The sequence below is a fragment of the Balaenoptera ricei genome, chromosome X, assembly GCF_028023285.1.
Source record: "Balaenoptera ricei isolate mBalRic1 chromosome X, mBalRic1.hap2, whole genome shotgun sequence".
Lineage (NCBI taxonomy): Eukaryota > Metazoa > Chordata > Mammalia > Artiodactyla > Balaenopteridae > Balaenoptera > Balaenoptera ricei.
Genome location: NC_082660.1, coordinates 14801004 through 14816915, shown reverse-complemented (window position 1 = coordinate 14816915; position 15912 = coordinate 14801004). Strand labels below are relative to the sequence as shown.

Genomic DNA, 15912 nt, shown 5'->3' with positions numbered 1-15912 from the left:
TCTTCTTTGTGTGTGTCAGAGAAACACGGGACCCGAGGATGAATCCATTCACAGGTCACCCCGTCAAACTCTTCCCTGTCCACAAAGTGCTTTCGCATCTACTGTCTCGTCATTGGAGTCCCCCCTGGCTGGTGAAGGTGGGTGCCTGCCATGTTCCCCTCCGTGGCACCCGTGGGCCTGACCCTCTGCTCTCTCCACAACAAGAGCATGGTGACCTCTGTGATAACTGGCCTCCAGTGGGTTTTATTCAGCCTTCCTGGGTCATGGTTTCCTCATCTGTAAAAAAGATCGGGAAGAGGACAGAGATGTCAGCTTTAATGTCCCTGCCAGTCTTGATATGCTATGATTCTATAAATGTGACAAGACGCTGGTTATGAGAACGCCAGGTTGCGAAAGGCCTAGATACTCATTCACGCCCTCCTTTCTGAAAGGATTCACCAGCCTACGGATATAAAGATGAGCAAGTGAGAAAGTTGTTTCTCATACTGGCAATGCCAGTATGAGGGGAGGGTCAGGACTAGACAAGGTAAGTTGGGGTCCTGGGGGAGCTCAGTGGGGTTGGGGGAGATCTCAGAGGATGAGACTCCGGAGTCTGACAGGTGAGCAGGAAGGAGTTGGCTGGGTGAAGGTCAAGGCCCAAGAGGGCTCCAAGCTGAGGGGCAGATCCTAGGGACAACGTGCCTCTGGTATCCTTAGATCTTCGTGATAGTTAGACAAGGGGTTCAGGTGGCAATTTTGTGACCCCACAGGTCTCCGAGCTGCTCTGTGCCCTGAGGCTTCTCCCCAGAGTCTCCATCTGGGGGGCACGTAGGCAACTGGCCACGGGCCAAGAGAGCGAGGGTCTCCAGCAACCGCAGATCCAGATCGCTCACTTCCCCTCCCTTTACGCCCCGCCCCATACCCCCAGGGGTAACAGGTGCAGGCCGAATGGATGGCCGATCTCATTTAAATCCATTTGCAAACAATATTTTGAAAAACCCAAACAAAAGGCTCCCTGCCACCTCTGAAGAAATGCCCCCCCCCACACTTGAGCATTACGTGGTGGCTTCTGGGACACGACCTCTCCAGTCAGCGTCTGGCTTCTGGCTTGTCCTCAGGGACACGGACTTGCCCTGTGAGCCCTCATCTCACCAGCTGGTTGTCATCCTCAGGGCATCCCTGGGGCTTCCAGCACCGGCTCCTACAACAGTGACACCCACTCCGGCCCCCCAGCTGCCGGCGCAGAGTCGGGGTGCCTGCCGTCAGGGTGAAGGAGGGGAGGAGGAGAAGGGCGAAAGAGGGGAAGAGCCCCCGGGAGGCGGGAGGGTGCTTGATGAAGGCAGTGTAGTCCTGGGCCCCGCGTGGTACCTGATGGCGAGCGGGTGCTCAGTCCCCGGTGGGGACCGGCGGGCGGCGTCTCAGCAGGCCCCTAGGTGAGGGACTGGGGCTGCTTCCCGGGCCTGCTTGGCTCGGTCATCAGGCAGGTCCAAAGCTGTCATGTGGGAGGAGGCAGGGGTGATAGTTCGGCCCTTGGCCCCTGAGATGCCGCGCACCGCCACCTGCATCCTGGCCTGTCCCGCATCCCATCTGGCCCCGGCAGGGGGTCTGATGGCAAGAGTTTAAAGCCACTGAGCGCCCCCTGTGGGAGGAGCAGGGCCCTGTGGGAGGCACCCTCACCTGGCAGGATGGACTCCGCATACTCTGAGTGGGAAGGTTCTGGAGGATTCGCAGTCCTAGAACCGGGGCCAGGCAGGGAGAGGAGTGAGGCTGCGGGAGGAGACGCGAGCCACCGCCGGAGCTGAAGGTGTGTGCCAGGAGCAGGTGGGGCAGGCGCTGAGACGCCTGCCGTCCCGCCCTCGGCGACGTGACGGCGGGTTGAGGGAGGCGGAGAGGGAGGGAGGCCGCCACGTTTGGAAGGCGGACACGTGTAGCCTGTTATGAGAAAGCAGCCTCACAGCTGGGCAATCCCAAACCCGCGGGAAACACAGAACATGACTTCTTCTGGTCACCTGCCTCACAGGCCCTCAGAAGCCACTCAGATGGGCGGCCGTGGGTGCCTTCTCAGACCGCTGCCGTCCCTGTCCTCAGCAGCCCCGCCCAAGCTTCCCTTCAGCCTTTTGCCACCCCGCCCTGAGTTCTGGCCACTGTGAGGGGCAGGGCGACCCTTCTGGAGGAGGCCCTGGGCGCTCAGGGCCTTCGAAGGGCTGTCCGTGAGTGGCCGGCAGAGCTCTGTCCTGCCGAGGCTCATGCCCTCCTGGCTTCACTCTGGGGCCTTCTCATGCTCGCCAGTCTCTGTCCGATCAACGCGTGCACCCCCGGTAGGCGCTAATCCCCGTGCAAGCGGGAGCATCTCCAGCCCCCAGCAGAGCGTTGGGCAGGCAGTAGGCATTCAGCAAATTGATTGGTTGGATGGAAGAGTGAATGCATGGTGTATTGAAGGCATGGCATTTTCCGGGCTGAATCAGGGAGCGCGCCTCTCAGGAGAAAGCAGGCCCCTCAGCTGGGGCAAGCCCCCTCAGCCTCGCTGGGGACAGGCTTCCTCCCTACTCTGCCCCGAGGGCATCATTGGCCACCACGCTGGGCCACTTCGTGATCATTTCTGGAGCGCACCCTGCCCCTAGGGAGCTGGGCTCCGGTGCCCTCCCTCGGAGGCTCCGCGGTGTGCCCTGCCGAGGGCATCCGTCACCGCTCCTCCGCCATAGCGTTCTTTGCACAGCATCCTTCCCCTTGTCCGCCCCTCCTCCTGCTTCAGAGAAACTCCTTGTTCTGTGCATGTGACACGTTGTGATTGTCCGGAAATGTCACAGACTTGTTCATTTCTTAAAGCTGCCTTCCTGTAGTGAGGCCTCATTTGTTCACTTCTAATCCCATGGTGTGCTGGGCCGCCTCTCTTGTTTTGGAGGTTGTGTTGGTAATTTCGGGGTGAGGAGAGAAGGGCAAGTTGACCACAGGACGAAAGTCTAGACAGCTCAGACAGGTGAGGTCAAGAATCGGAGTTGCCCAAGGCCTGCCCAGCAAGACTGAGGATTATTGAATTATTATTGAGCCCAACCAGACTCCAGGGCTGCACAGATCCCCGAGTTAGACATGGTGCCTGCCTTCTCCATGGTAACAAGGCTAAATATGGACGCGTTTCCATGGAGAGCCATATCGCAGCTGCAGCCCTGCTTCCTCCAGGAAGCACCGGCGCTGGGCTTCTTTGGCTTCTCAGGAGGTGGCCAGTGGTGCCGCGGACATCAAGAAAGTATATCTCACCTTTGAGGATGTTTGTTTCCAACAGGGGTTCCATTTCCCCAGCCCTAGATTCATCAACATCTGTTCCTCTTGACAGCTAGAAGTTAGGAGAGACAGGTCACGGGTCAGACAGACGGCATGGGGAAAGTGACGCTGGACCCAATGAGCATTCGTGCAAGTTATCCTGTCTTCACCTTGCTCCTCGGAGTGGCTTTTCCTATTACAGGAGGAAAGGGGGTGTCACTGGTTGGAGGGAGACAACTGTAATGAGCCTTGTATAAATACACTGCTGTTCCTCTCATCAAGCCTCTTTTGGAAGAATTATTGCTGCTACAAAGAGTTTTTTAAATGCTTTCCATAACTGGGATGGCCCCCTTCCAACTTCATACAATATTCTAAAGTGACAGGGTTCTATTTTTTTTCTTAAAGGAAAGTAAGTCTTTGCTGCATATTTGAATTTGAACAAGTCCAATCCCCGCGTATCTTAGCTGTCCGATAGAACAATGTGGAATGAAACTTTGTGTTTGTTGCAGGCTAAACATATAAGCTGAGTGAGTATTCGGCTTCACAATACTCTGTTTAACCTCACTTGGCTATTTAGTCATTACATCATCTGTGTTTATAGTTTAATCGTCTGTTAAATTGGGGCTGTCCACGCACAGCTGATCGTATGGGTGTGTTCGTATATATTAGGAAATATCTGTAACATGTATGTATACACAGAGAGATGGGTGTGCTCTCCGGTTAACTAAGATGTGGAAACTTTTAAAAGATGTAGAGAGAGCTCTCAAGGCAATTATAAATAGTCTCGGAAGGAAGATTCATATGGTGTGTTCTGTGTTGCAGGCCGAGTGGCATCAGAGCTGAGTGATGGACGATCTGCAGTCCCAGAACCTCTCCATGGACATGACCGACTCCTCCCCTGCCTTGACCAATAACAGACTGGAGAATGGCATGGCCCAGCTGATTACCACTGAGGCCTGGAACATCAACTCCACCGACCTGGTAAAGAAGGCCCTGGTGACCGTGCCGGCCCCGTCCATTCTGAACCCCCCGGCTGAGTCCCAGAGCGGCATGGCTCTGAAGGTAGCGGCCACCGTGCTGCAGCCCCTGTGCCTCGGGGAGAGTCCGGTGGTGATGCCCATTCACATGCAGGTGGAGGGCAGCTCCGCGCCAGAGCTCAACCCTAACGGCAACGCCACTTACGTCATGACCACACAGGGCCCCGTGCAGCTGCCGGTGGTGCTGGAGCAGCACGTCTTCCAGCACCTCAACTCCCCTCTGGTCCTGCCACAGGAGGCCCCGTGCTCCTCCAGCGCCATCCACAACAACCTCTTCCAGGGAGCCGAGGACCCCGAGGCCCAGCCCCAGCTCCTGGACCTGAGGATCCCCAGCCAGCCGCAGGAGCCCACGTTGCCCTTCGAAGCCGTGCTCCAGAATTTGTTTCCTTCGCAGGGCGCTCTCGGCCCTCCACCCTGCCAGCCTCCTCCGGGATACGCCCCTGTGCCCCCCCAGCCCTTTAGCTCCCCCTTGTCCCCCCTGGTCCCGCCGGCCACCCTCTTGGTTCCCTACCCTGTGATCGTCCCCTTGCCTGTGCCGGTCCCCATCCCCATCCCCATCCCGGTGCCTCAGAGTCCTGAATCCAAGTTCAGCCCCAGCTTCCGAAAGCCACCATCTTCCTTCGGCCTACACCCCTTCAAAGGCACCCAGACCCCTCTCCAGAAGGAGGAACTGAAGCCCTTCGACCTCCTCCCGCCGAGGGAGTACTTCCAGCTCGGCCGCCACACCGTCATCAAGATGGGGAGTGAGAACGAGGCCCTGGATCTCTCCATGAAGTCGGTGCCCTGGCTCAAGGCTGGCGAAGTCAGTCCCCCGATGTGCCAGGAAGATGCAGCCCTAGACCTGTCACTGGCAGCCCACCGGAAATCTGAGCCTCCCCCTGAGACATTGTATGACAGCAGCGGGTCAGTGGACAGCCCAGGTCACACTGTGATGGAGAAACTTCCCAGTGGCACGGAAGTGCCCTTTGCCCCCGCCACGCCCCACGAGGCCTCAGCCGTGATGGATAGTCACATGGGCAGCAGCGACGCCGCCGAGCCGCCCAGCCAGCCCAGCGGTGAGGTCAAGGCTGAAAATAACATTGAGATTGTGAGCGAGTCCCAGGCGGCCAAGGTGATCGTCTCCGTGGAAGACACTGTGCCTACCATCTTCTGTGGCAAGATCAAAGGCCTCTCGGGGGTGTCCACCAAAAACTTCTCCTTCAAAAGAGAAGACTCCATGCTTCAGGGCTATGACATCAACAGCCCAGGAGAAGAGTCCATGGGAAACACGGAGCCCCTTAGGAAACCCGTCAAAAACCGGAGCATAAAGTTAAAGAAAGTGAACTCCCAGGAAATACACATGCTCCCAATCAAAAAACAACGGCTGGCCACCTTTTTTCCAAGAAAGTAAATAATGGCTTTTTAAAATTTTTATGATTATAATATGGGGAAAGGTGCATTGGTTTTATAAAAAGGCATTTAAAACAAATTATCTTTGTTAATTATTTTGGGGAGTAGCTGGGAAGCGGGAAGGCAAATTGGCTCTAGAGGCCCTGTAAGCAAGTTTCATTTTCTTTTTTAATTTTTGACTTTTCACAAATGAGTAAATAAGAGCAACCTATTTTTCAAGCAGATTGCACATTTTTTGCAGCTTTAATGGAATATTGGGTGAATCAGAGGGGTAAAAAAGCTATTTTCATTGCCACAAAGTGCTTTGATGATGTAATACCTAATAAAGGGTAGGATGAATATTTCACAATAAATGTTTGTTTGCACTAACTGGTTGCAGTATTCTATCATTTATAAAATCTGCATTCCTGAGCTGGCATGGTTTGGCCAAAACTGTCGCTTGTGAAGCACTGCAAGTTATCCGTGTTTAGAGACCGAAGCTCTTCAGGCATATTGGGCAACGAAGAATCATATTGGCCTATGTCCTCAGAAAAGGAGGATTAGGGGCAGGACAGGAATAAAGATGCAGACATAGAGAATGGACTTGAGGACACGGGGAGGGGGAAGGGTAAGCTGGGACGACGTGAGAGAGTGGCATGGACATATATACACGACCAAATGTAAAATAGATAGCTAGTGGGGAGCAGCCGCATAGCACAGGGGGATCAGCTCGGCGCTTTGTGACCACCTAGAGGGGTGGGATAGGGAGGGTGGGAGGGAGGCTCAAGAGGGAGGGGATATGGGGATATATGTGTATGTATAGCTGATTCACTTTGTTATACAGCAGCAACTAACACACCATTGTAAAGCAATTATACTCCAATAAAGATGTTTTAAAAAAAGAAAGAAAAGGAGGATTAGGAATATGTATGACCTTGAGCAAGTCATTTCCCCTTCTGGCCCCTTTCTTCATTTGTAAAAATGTGGCAAAGGGAGGGGGTGGGGAGGTGAGTTTCAAGTACCCAATCCCCCCTCTAATTCACAGAGACCCTGGATGTGCAGAATTCTGTCTGAAACCTTCCATAGACTAAAACAGACAAATGTCTCTAAAGGGAAATTTACCTGCTTCTTTTCCTCCCTCCTCCCAGAATTTAGCTGAAAGGACTTTCTCTTCAAGGGTAGTAGGAGCACTGTTCTGAATGACTAATAGTCTTGCAAGTCAAAAGTGTTACCGAAGGCCACTCAGAGCAAGAGGGAAGTCCGGTGGATTAGGAGGTGTCTCATGTAAGTTCCCGGCCCTGGGTAGAGATGTTTGGGAGTGGGGTCGAGGAGGGAAGAGAAAGCCATTCCTTATTAATTTATCCCAGTGATTCTCAACTGGGGGTGATCGTGCCCTCCAGGGAACATCTGACAATGCCTGGAGATGCTTTTGGTTGCCATGGCTTGGGGAGGGGGGTGCTCCTGGCACCTGGTGGGCAGAGACCGCATCCCACAGTGCACAGGGCAGTCTCTACGGCAGAGAGTGATCCAATCCCCATGTCCACAGCACTGAGGCTGAGAACCCGCCGTTAAACCATCTCTCGATGGACAGAAGCAATGCACCTGGAAGAAGAGAACAGCACGAAGCCATCCACACCAACGAGGAACTGTGAGTGTACGTTTAAAATAGACCTGCTAGGCGGCACAGCACACTTGGGTCTGAAATTGTGCTGGCGAGAGACTGATTACAGCATGCCTGCTTTTAAACTTCAGCCTCTTTCTTTCACTTCTTGCAATTAGTATGCATCCAGCTGTTACCATGAACACGAACAGGAGGGAAAGCAGTTGCGAGACTGTTCTTCTATTACCAGGCCCTCCGTGTATAGGGTTACGGTGTTCGCTGGTCCTGTACCCATACCCCCCTACTGGACTTTCTTTTTCCTGCTCTTTGCCTGTGTTGTTACAATTTCTCAAAGTGTGGCACGATGAGAAATAACCAAATAGTTGTTTCTCATGAGGCTAACTAGTCCCATTCTCTTACACCAGCCAGACCATCCCTTAAGCTTCTGCATGGGGCCGTCTTTTCCAGTTTTACTCCCATTGTGGGTTTCTGGCCGTGTTTCCTGAGCATGGCGTGTGTATTCCAGTTTCATATGCAACCAACACAGATGTGCCTAGGGACTAGCATTTCCCATTCACCTGCTGTCCTTTTCTCACCATGTTTGTGGTGGTTTCTGTTGCCCCTGCAGTGCTAGGCAGCGTTTCTGCACCGGCCAGCAGGGCCCCTGTCTTCACAATGTACTGGGAAAAGCTGCGCTTATCTGTCTTTGAGGAAACAGAATTCTCAATTTGCCCTTTAGAAGCAAGTGTTTAAAGCTGACTGACTGACATCTAGGTGGAAAGGAAGGCATTTGTAACCTGTAATCACATTATAAACATGAGGCTGCGAATTTCTCTTTGTTATATCTGGAGATGCCCTTTTCTCTTCAGATGTCAGCTCTGGTTGGGTGAGAAGTGCTGGCTCCGCCGCCAACCGTGGGTGTTGAGCCAGCGTGGGCCACCCCCCAGCCCTGGAACAGGCCTCTGCTCCCGCCCCGGCCGTGCCCATCCACGGGCCTTGCCACTCATCACTGGGCTCTTCGGAGAGAGGCCTTTGTTCTGGGGACCGGCTGTCGAGTCGGGAGACGTGCTCAGTGAGATCTGCGAACACTAGACACGAGAGTGTTGTGCTGGGACCCGCGCTGTGCTACAGGGGCAGTGACATCCTCTGCCTGCCCTCCTCTCAGCCTTTGGTGGAAACCAGAATCTACTTTGCTAGGGAATCAGGAGAAGGGCGAAGGGCCTGCTGTTGTACCAGAGTGAGGCTAGGGTTCATCCCCGGTGGCTCAGTTCCACTCTCCCTTCCTAGTCAGAAGTTTGCAGCCTTCCACACAAACCTTAAGTAAGAACCATCATCCTGGACCCATGCTTCCTGGTCTGAGACATGTGATTCCCACAGGGCGCATAGAGGAGGCCACTGGCAAACTCAGGCCCCGTCACGGTTCTGCTTGATTCGGCCAGCTATGGTCACTCTTAGTGCCCCACGCCTCACAACCGTCTCCAGCTAACCTACTTTCAGGTTTCAGCCATGCAGGATTTCCATCAGGCTTTTTCTCATGACTTAATTTCCCATCTCTTCTCAAAAAAATGTTTTGGCCAACTAGCCTAAAGAACAGCTTTTCAGAGTCTTTCAGGAAATATGATTAGTCCCCAGGAATGTTGACATTTGCTCAGACTTGTCAAGATGGCTTCAGTTGGCTTCAGTTCAGAAATGAAAAAAAATTGGAACAAGTTACTAACATTCATATTTGGGGGTAGTGATCCTCCTGGTAAAGTAAAAACTAGTTGATCTAGAGGGAAAAAAAGAAAGATTTAAAGAGGATACAGTTACTATCCTAACCAAGGAAGTCCTTGACAGTGAGTAGAAAATTCTAAAGTGAGGTCAAACATTTGTTTAGATTCAAAGGCAAAACTCTCACACTTTAAGCATGAAAAAAACATGTCTGCAATGGTAAAAACTCCCAACTCGAAGAAGAAGGAAGGGAGGAAGAAGGTTGCCGATTACTGAGAGAGTATGTCAATATAATCATTATCTTTATAAATAGCCTAATTAATAAAGCAGGAAAGGATTTAGATTTCATTTTACAAGTGAGAAAATTGAGGCTCAGAAGAGTTTTCTGCTTTCAGTTTTTAAGCATCAACGACTGAAAAATATGTACTTTGCAATGATTCTTAAATATTGGGTTTGAAGCCCGATGAACCCACAGGAATTTGGATCCTTTGGGGGCAAAAACCAGTATGAATTAATGAAGAGTCTGAATTACAGATTTTTTTTTCAATTATTTTCAAGACCATTCCAGTTAACTGGAACGCCCAGAGCACTTGGCACAATGGTAAAGGGGAGATTTCAAGCTGAAGGGTGCGGATGCCAAGCCTCTAAAGGCCACACTCAAAAGCTGCTAAGCTGAAAACTTTAACAGCAGGGGGGAAAAGCGTTAGAGGTCATTCTGGCCGACTTTACTCCTCATTAAATAGAAAAGGCAATTTTCCAGAACAGCCCACTACCTACCACCAGGTCAAATAACTGACCTCCCACATCAGTGAAACAAAATAGGGTGTATTTGAGGTCTTCAGGGTGCCGTTTTGATAAATTGAGATTTTATTTTAATTACCATATTGGTTATTTTATAGTAAGTAGTATGTATGAGTACTTGAAAGAACTAGTTCCAAAATATTGCAAATAATCCATCTGCAGCTGTTATTAGGCCAGGAGATTTTTCAGCAAAGTGAGATTTTAGCTATGCTCTGCCAAAATTATGAACAAGTTCAAGTTAAAGGGGATGAACTGTTGAGGTTTACTCTATTAACCCAACTTGTAGGTTATTTTCCATCCAAGTGTATTCTGTATGGACACTCAAAAGCATAGGCTCATGCTGCTGATAACGATGGTAGAGGCCACCTGGATCCTGTCCTCCCTCTGCTAAATCATTTTTTTAAATCTACGGTTTGATAACCCAGTCAATTAGTAAGAATGCGATGAGCCCCTTTACATTGATAGTACCATGCTGTCAGTCCCAAATGGTGTCAGGAATTCAGTTTTATTTATAACTCTTCAAATAAGGAACTGGAAGAGTTTCTTCAATGCAGAAATTTTCATTAGGACACATTTCAAGCCACATTAAGAAGCACCACAATGAACAGACCGAATTCTTGCAAGCAGGGACTGAAGCTTATGTATCTCAAGGTTTCTCCACCTCGGCACTCTTGGCATCTGGGACTGGATGGTCCCCTGTCGTGAGGCTGTCCTGCGGTATGTTTAGCAGCACCTCTGGTCTCTATCCATGAGCTACCCGTATCACCCCTCCCACTGCCCCAACCGTGACAACACCAATGTCTGCAGACATTGGCACGAGTACCCTGGGGGCAAAGTCACCCCTGGTTGAGAACCACTACTTTATTTCTAGGATCTGTCTAACACCTGGTCCACAGCAGGAGCTCAAAAATTCTTTGAAGAATGAATTTAATCAAGAAACAAGCAGAAAGAGAGATCTGTGGCTCTGATCTCTGGGGCCCCACTCATATTTTCCAGTTTACTACCTCAAGGCTGATCTGACCAGGAAACTGTTATTGGGAACTTCCATTCGTCCATCCAAAGGGCCATCACTCATCCAGTATGTAACACGGTCCTCTAGAAGCTTCTCCCTAGTCAATGGGGTTCAGCAAGACTACTCCCTGTCACAAAAAGGGCAGGCACTCACTCAGCCAGTTCTGAATGGATGCCTCATTACTTTACCAACACCATGAAACTGGAAGGACCCCGTGATGGCTGTTTATCAGTCTTGTTTCCAAGGGCAGCATAACCCAGGAATTTACAAACATTGCCAGGAAGCTGGGTGTGTTTTTTTCCCCTTATGTTTTACCTAAATCCTTCTTGCTGTGATCCGGCCAGTTTTTTGTTTGTCCTTAATGGAAACAAAGGCCAAATCTCCTCCTTTGAGTAGTTTCCTATTTAAACACCAGATCTTTTCTCAGCGTCCTTCCCTTGAACTCAAAAGTCCCATTTCCTCTCACACTCTCTGAGCTCCAACTTTATACTCCTTTTGTCATCTGGGTTGCTCTTTTCCCAATCTCTCCGTCTACTTTGTAGAGTCAGAACTCCAAGCAGGTGGTGAAAATGTCCTAAAATTGATTGTGGTGATGATTGTACAACTCTGTGAATATGCTAAAAAACGGAACAAAACATTGAATTGTACACTTTTAATGGTTGAATTGTATGGCATGTGAATTCTGTCTCAATAAAGCTGTTATCTTTTTAAAAATAATAAAAGAACCCCAGATAGAAATTGGGAAGTGCCTGTGGGTCGCAGCAAAGCCTCCTAGAACTGAATGGTTACTGCCCATCTTTGATCGGTTATATGCCTGTAATACATCCTCAGTTCCCTTTGCGTCCCACCCAGCTGACTTTCCCAGGTTTTGCTTTACGGTCAGAAATTTGCTTGGAACATCATCCACCATGCCTCATTTCTTGGAATCTGGAATCCCTTCCTCCAAGTGGTCCGCCTGGAGCAGGCCTTCCCAGTCCTTTAGTTTGGTCCTCACCATTTCTCGACGAGGGTTCAAACTATATTTGGCCACAGGCCTCTTACTTCAGAGGAAATCACATGTAGAAGACCTGTATATTAGAACATCACAGAGCAGCAGCTGTGCCGGTCTGGGGTCCCGCCTGACTGGCCCGGGCCCTGCAGGGCCTGCCCACGCGGCTGAGGAAAGCTGCTGCGCGATGGCGGAGCCAGCGTGCCCCAGTGCGGCAGCTTTCCCCGTCCCCCTCAGCACCTGCTCCCTCGGGACTCGAGACACCAGGGCAGTGTGCCTTCTGCTATTTCATCTTACGTCCTATCCAGGAGTAGGAGGGACATTCAGGCCACGTATGGTCTAATGACGTCTGAATTCAGAATTAGGGGGCCAGGTTCCCAACCATCATTCCCTGCCCTGGAAGGGGAGCTGGGTTCCAGACCAGAGAAACAGTCAAGTATCCAAGGATCCAAGTGCTGTCCTTGCAAAGCAAAAACTCACCCCGTGATTACAGATTACAGGATGTCGGCAGGTGTCAGCCCCCAAGGTGGCCACACACTGGAGACAAGAATGCCCTCAGGAATTCAGTCTTCCTTGAGGCAAGGCCGGCACTTGGAGTTAATCGTTTTTTGATAACAAGTGATTTTTTTTTTAAATGCAGCTTTATGATTGCAAGTAGTACACGAATGGAAACCAGCTAACAAGGTCTTGCCTGGCAGAAGTCCTTGGGGGGGGGGAATCGTCTTAACACAGGGCTAACATTATTTGTAAAGAGGGTATCAACTCTTTGTAAGTGAATGGTGCTCCTAAGGTACTTGAGAGTGGATGAAAACTGTTTTCTTTGTGTGGCTGGGGAATGCCACTAGCAGGCAGTGGGCGAGCCAGATGATGAAGAGCTAATTCTTTAAGCTCTGAGACTTTTTACTGCAACTGTTTTCAATGGGAATCTTTTCAAAATGCATCAAGCATCTGTCAGAGGAAGCCCTTCCTTGACTCAGTCATTGTTCTGCCCTCGGTGCCTGGCCTGGGCTGGAGGGCCACGATGCCCTCCAGGCTCTGCAGGGAAGGGAGGCTGTTTGTCTCCAACAGCGTTGGCCCTCCTGTCCCCAGTGCCCCCTCCACACTGGTGCCTCTCTTCTTTTTCATTAAAAAAAAATCTCTTCCAATTGTGTCCCTTCTCAGCGTCCAGGACAGCAGGGCCTGCCTGGACAACTGCTGCTGGCCAACTGGCTCTCATCCACAAGCTGACCCACAGCATGAAACGGTCCCCACTCTCCAGGCAAGTGTCTCCTCACCGCCCTGCGAGGCCTGGCCCCAGTGCCACCTCTGGGAAGATCTTCCCCAGCTCCTTTCTTCGCATGCTTCTCTGAGACCCACTGCAGGGGAGTGACACTGCTAGGGAAGGCCTCTCCCACCTTACCTAGCCAGTCTCCGGCCCTCAGGCCGCAAGCTCCCTGAGAGAGACTCTTGACATGGAAATGATCGCTGGGTCCTCAGCTTCTGGCCCACCGTGCAGAGTAGCTGGGAAAGCCTCCACAATTGCTTTTTGAAGTGAAACACAGAGTGCCTTCTTTACTTTCTTATTTATCACTTGATGGCTGTACTGGCCCCTGCCCTGGGCTTGGCCACTGTCAGGCCCTTCTGCTTTGGGCCTGTTCTGGATCTTGGTCAAGAACAATCAGTGCAAGCACCAGACGGACAGGACACTGTGTTTTAGACACTCCACTTACAGCCCACCTGTCCTATTTGTTTACCCTTTAGGTCCTTCCCTGGTTGCCACCATGAAGGTTAAAATCCAGTAGAGCCCACTTGAGACATTGCAAATTTCTAAATTAATAAAGTTTTAATTAGTGTTTTACTGAAGCTCCTTCTTTCTCCCCTTCCTTCCCTCCTTCCTCCTTCCCTCCCTCTCTTTTCTTCCTTCCTTCTTTCCTCCCTCCTTCCCTCTCTCTCTCTTTTTCTTTCTTTCTCCTTCCCTCTCTCTCTCTCTTTCTTTCCTCCCTCCTTCCCTCTCTTTCTTTATTTCCCTTTTTTAAAAAACTCCCAGAAGTGCTGCTTCTGTTGAATTTTACAGGTGACAATAATTACCCAGGGACCCCTGGTTGCCTCTCAGGTCTCATCTTCCCGACCCTTCAGAGCTGTGGGATGCTCTTACCCCACTCTCCCTCCTTAGCTTTCCAGGCACGTCTCTCTCTGCATCCTCTCGCCTCTCTGATTGTCTCTTCCTTTGGCCTCTCCTCAGATGCTGCCGCTGACGCCCCACCTCTTTCTCTTTCTCCCTCCATCGCAGGCTCTGTCCCGGGCCCACAGCTCTCATTCCCGTGCTCTCCTACGGGGGACCTCATCCGCTCCCCTAGTCATTTCCAACATCTTTATTGTGTTTCTTCCTCCCTATCTCTAGTCTAGCCCTGACTTCTCCCTCCCTCTATCCCTTTCTCATCCTCTCTCTCTCTCTCTCTCTCTCTCTCTCTCTCTCTCTCCAGATTCAAATACCCAAGGTCCAACCCGCCATCTTCACAGGGTGGTCCTAGAGGTACCTCAGACTCATCATCCCTAAAACTTAACTCAGCTTCTCTCTTCCTCGCCCCTGGCCCAGATCCCACCGCGTCGCCTGTGCTCTGCTGCCGCCCCCTCCCTGGTTGCCCAAGTGGGAAACGCGGAGCCATCCTCCACGGCTCCTCCTTCACCTTTACCTCCCACATGCCCTGTCTTGCTGACTTTGCCTCTGTGATAGTCCTCAGAGCCATCATTCCTTTCCTCTACACTTTCTGTCCTTGACTCAACCCACATGATCCTCTGTCCAGATGAAATTTAGGCAAAGGCCATTTTGAAATGGCCTCCGAACTGGGTGGGCCTGTGTCTCCATGTTTAGCCCCCCCAAAATCTCTCTTCTGTACCTTCACCAGAATAGTTTTGGTAAAAAAACAAGTCTCACCATATCATTCTGCTGCCTAAAAGCGTTTGCTGTTAGATGTACCCTCATACCCCGCAGAGGCCTCCCACACCAGGCCTCCTGAGAGCAGGCCCCAGACCACCTGCCTCTGTGGCTGGAGCTCCCCGTGTGCCCCCTCCCCCATGTATAAGCTCCAAGAACACAGAAGGTTGACAGTTCCCAGCACAGGCCTCTGTAGTTCTACTCTTGAGTGGCCTGACACTTCCTGCCCACCTTCTTACTCTGTCTGATCCTTCCAGATTTAGCTCCAAACGACACCTCCTCCCGAAAACTTTCCAGGACTTAAGCTCCAGCGTAAGCCAGGAGCCAGCTCCTGCCCCCCACAGCAGCATGTGCGTACTTACATGGTCTTGTCCACCTCGTTCCACCCCACTACACCATAAACTCCTCTAGGGCCAAGGTCAAGTACCCTGTATCTCACATGCCTAGCACAGTGCTTGGCGTTTAGGGGGCCTTCAGTAAACGTGTGTGGACTGAACTGAACCCACAGGGACAGTACAAGTATGCCCTTCTGAACTAGCATGTGGAAATCCAGGCATACAACACAGAAATATCTGGAATCTCTAATTCACTTTGCAAAAAAAAAGACGTACTGATTGATTCTTTTAAATCATCTGGTTCACTATGCTTCAAAACAAGGTGGCTTCTTCAAATGTGCTTTCTACACTCTTCTAGAAGTATATTTAGAACATAAAGCAAGCCATCGTCAAAATCTCATCAGTGGTGTACAAAGAAAATGTTTTGGCATTCACCTCCTCAGAGTTTGTGGATTTACTTATAAGTTACAGGCAGGGACTATAAATGCATAGATTATAAAATAGGTGCAAAAATCAAAATTTTGAGAGAATGAAACAAATATAAGGAGGTTCAATATTTTCTTTCTGTGCCCCAGTTCATCATCTTATGTACCCCACTGGGTTATAATATAATGAGAATATTCTAAATCTTTCAACTGAATGAGTGAAACTTTAAATCCAGGCATCACTCTGTCTTGAAATGTGGAAAATACCCAAGCACAAGATGTTTCTGTATCAGCACCAGGAACAGTTTGGGTCACTACATCTAAGCGACAGGGTGGCTGAGGACCCTGGGCAGAAGTTAGGAGTACTAGCTTTAGAGCTACAGAGTCTGGATTCAGTTCCCACCTCCACTGTCTCCTAGCTGTGTGACTTTGGGCAAGTCACTTAACCTCTCTGCCCCCATTTCCCAATCTGTAAAATGGGAGTA

The 15912-nt window shown here is 50.7% G+C and overlaps 1 protein-coding gene across 9 annotated transcripts in view; it reads left to right on the top strand.

The window, feature by feature from the left end:
* The window catches only part of RAI2 (retinoic acid induced 2), a 397723-nt gene extending 391691 nt beyond the window's left edge, over window positions 1-6032 (top strand). For 8 of the 9 annotated variants that reach the window (XM_059911412.1, XM_059911407.1, XM_059911406.1 and 5 more), the window contains one exon: window positions 4060-6032. In XM_059911412.1, the coding sequence (XP_059767395.1) occupies window positions 4084-5664 (1581 nt within the window). In that variant the 5' untranslated portion in view covers window positions 4060-4083 and the 3' untranslated portion in view covers window positions 5665-6032. The remainder of the gene's footprint in view (window positions 1-4059) is intronic. The other variant, XM_059911413.1, reaches the window with a different exon arrangement.
* Window positions 6033-15912: the final 9880 nt, after the last annotated feature.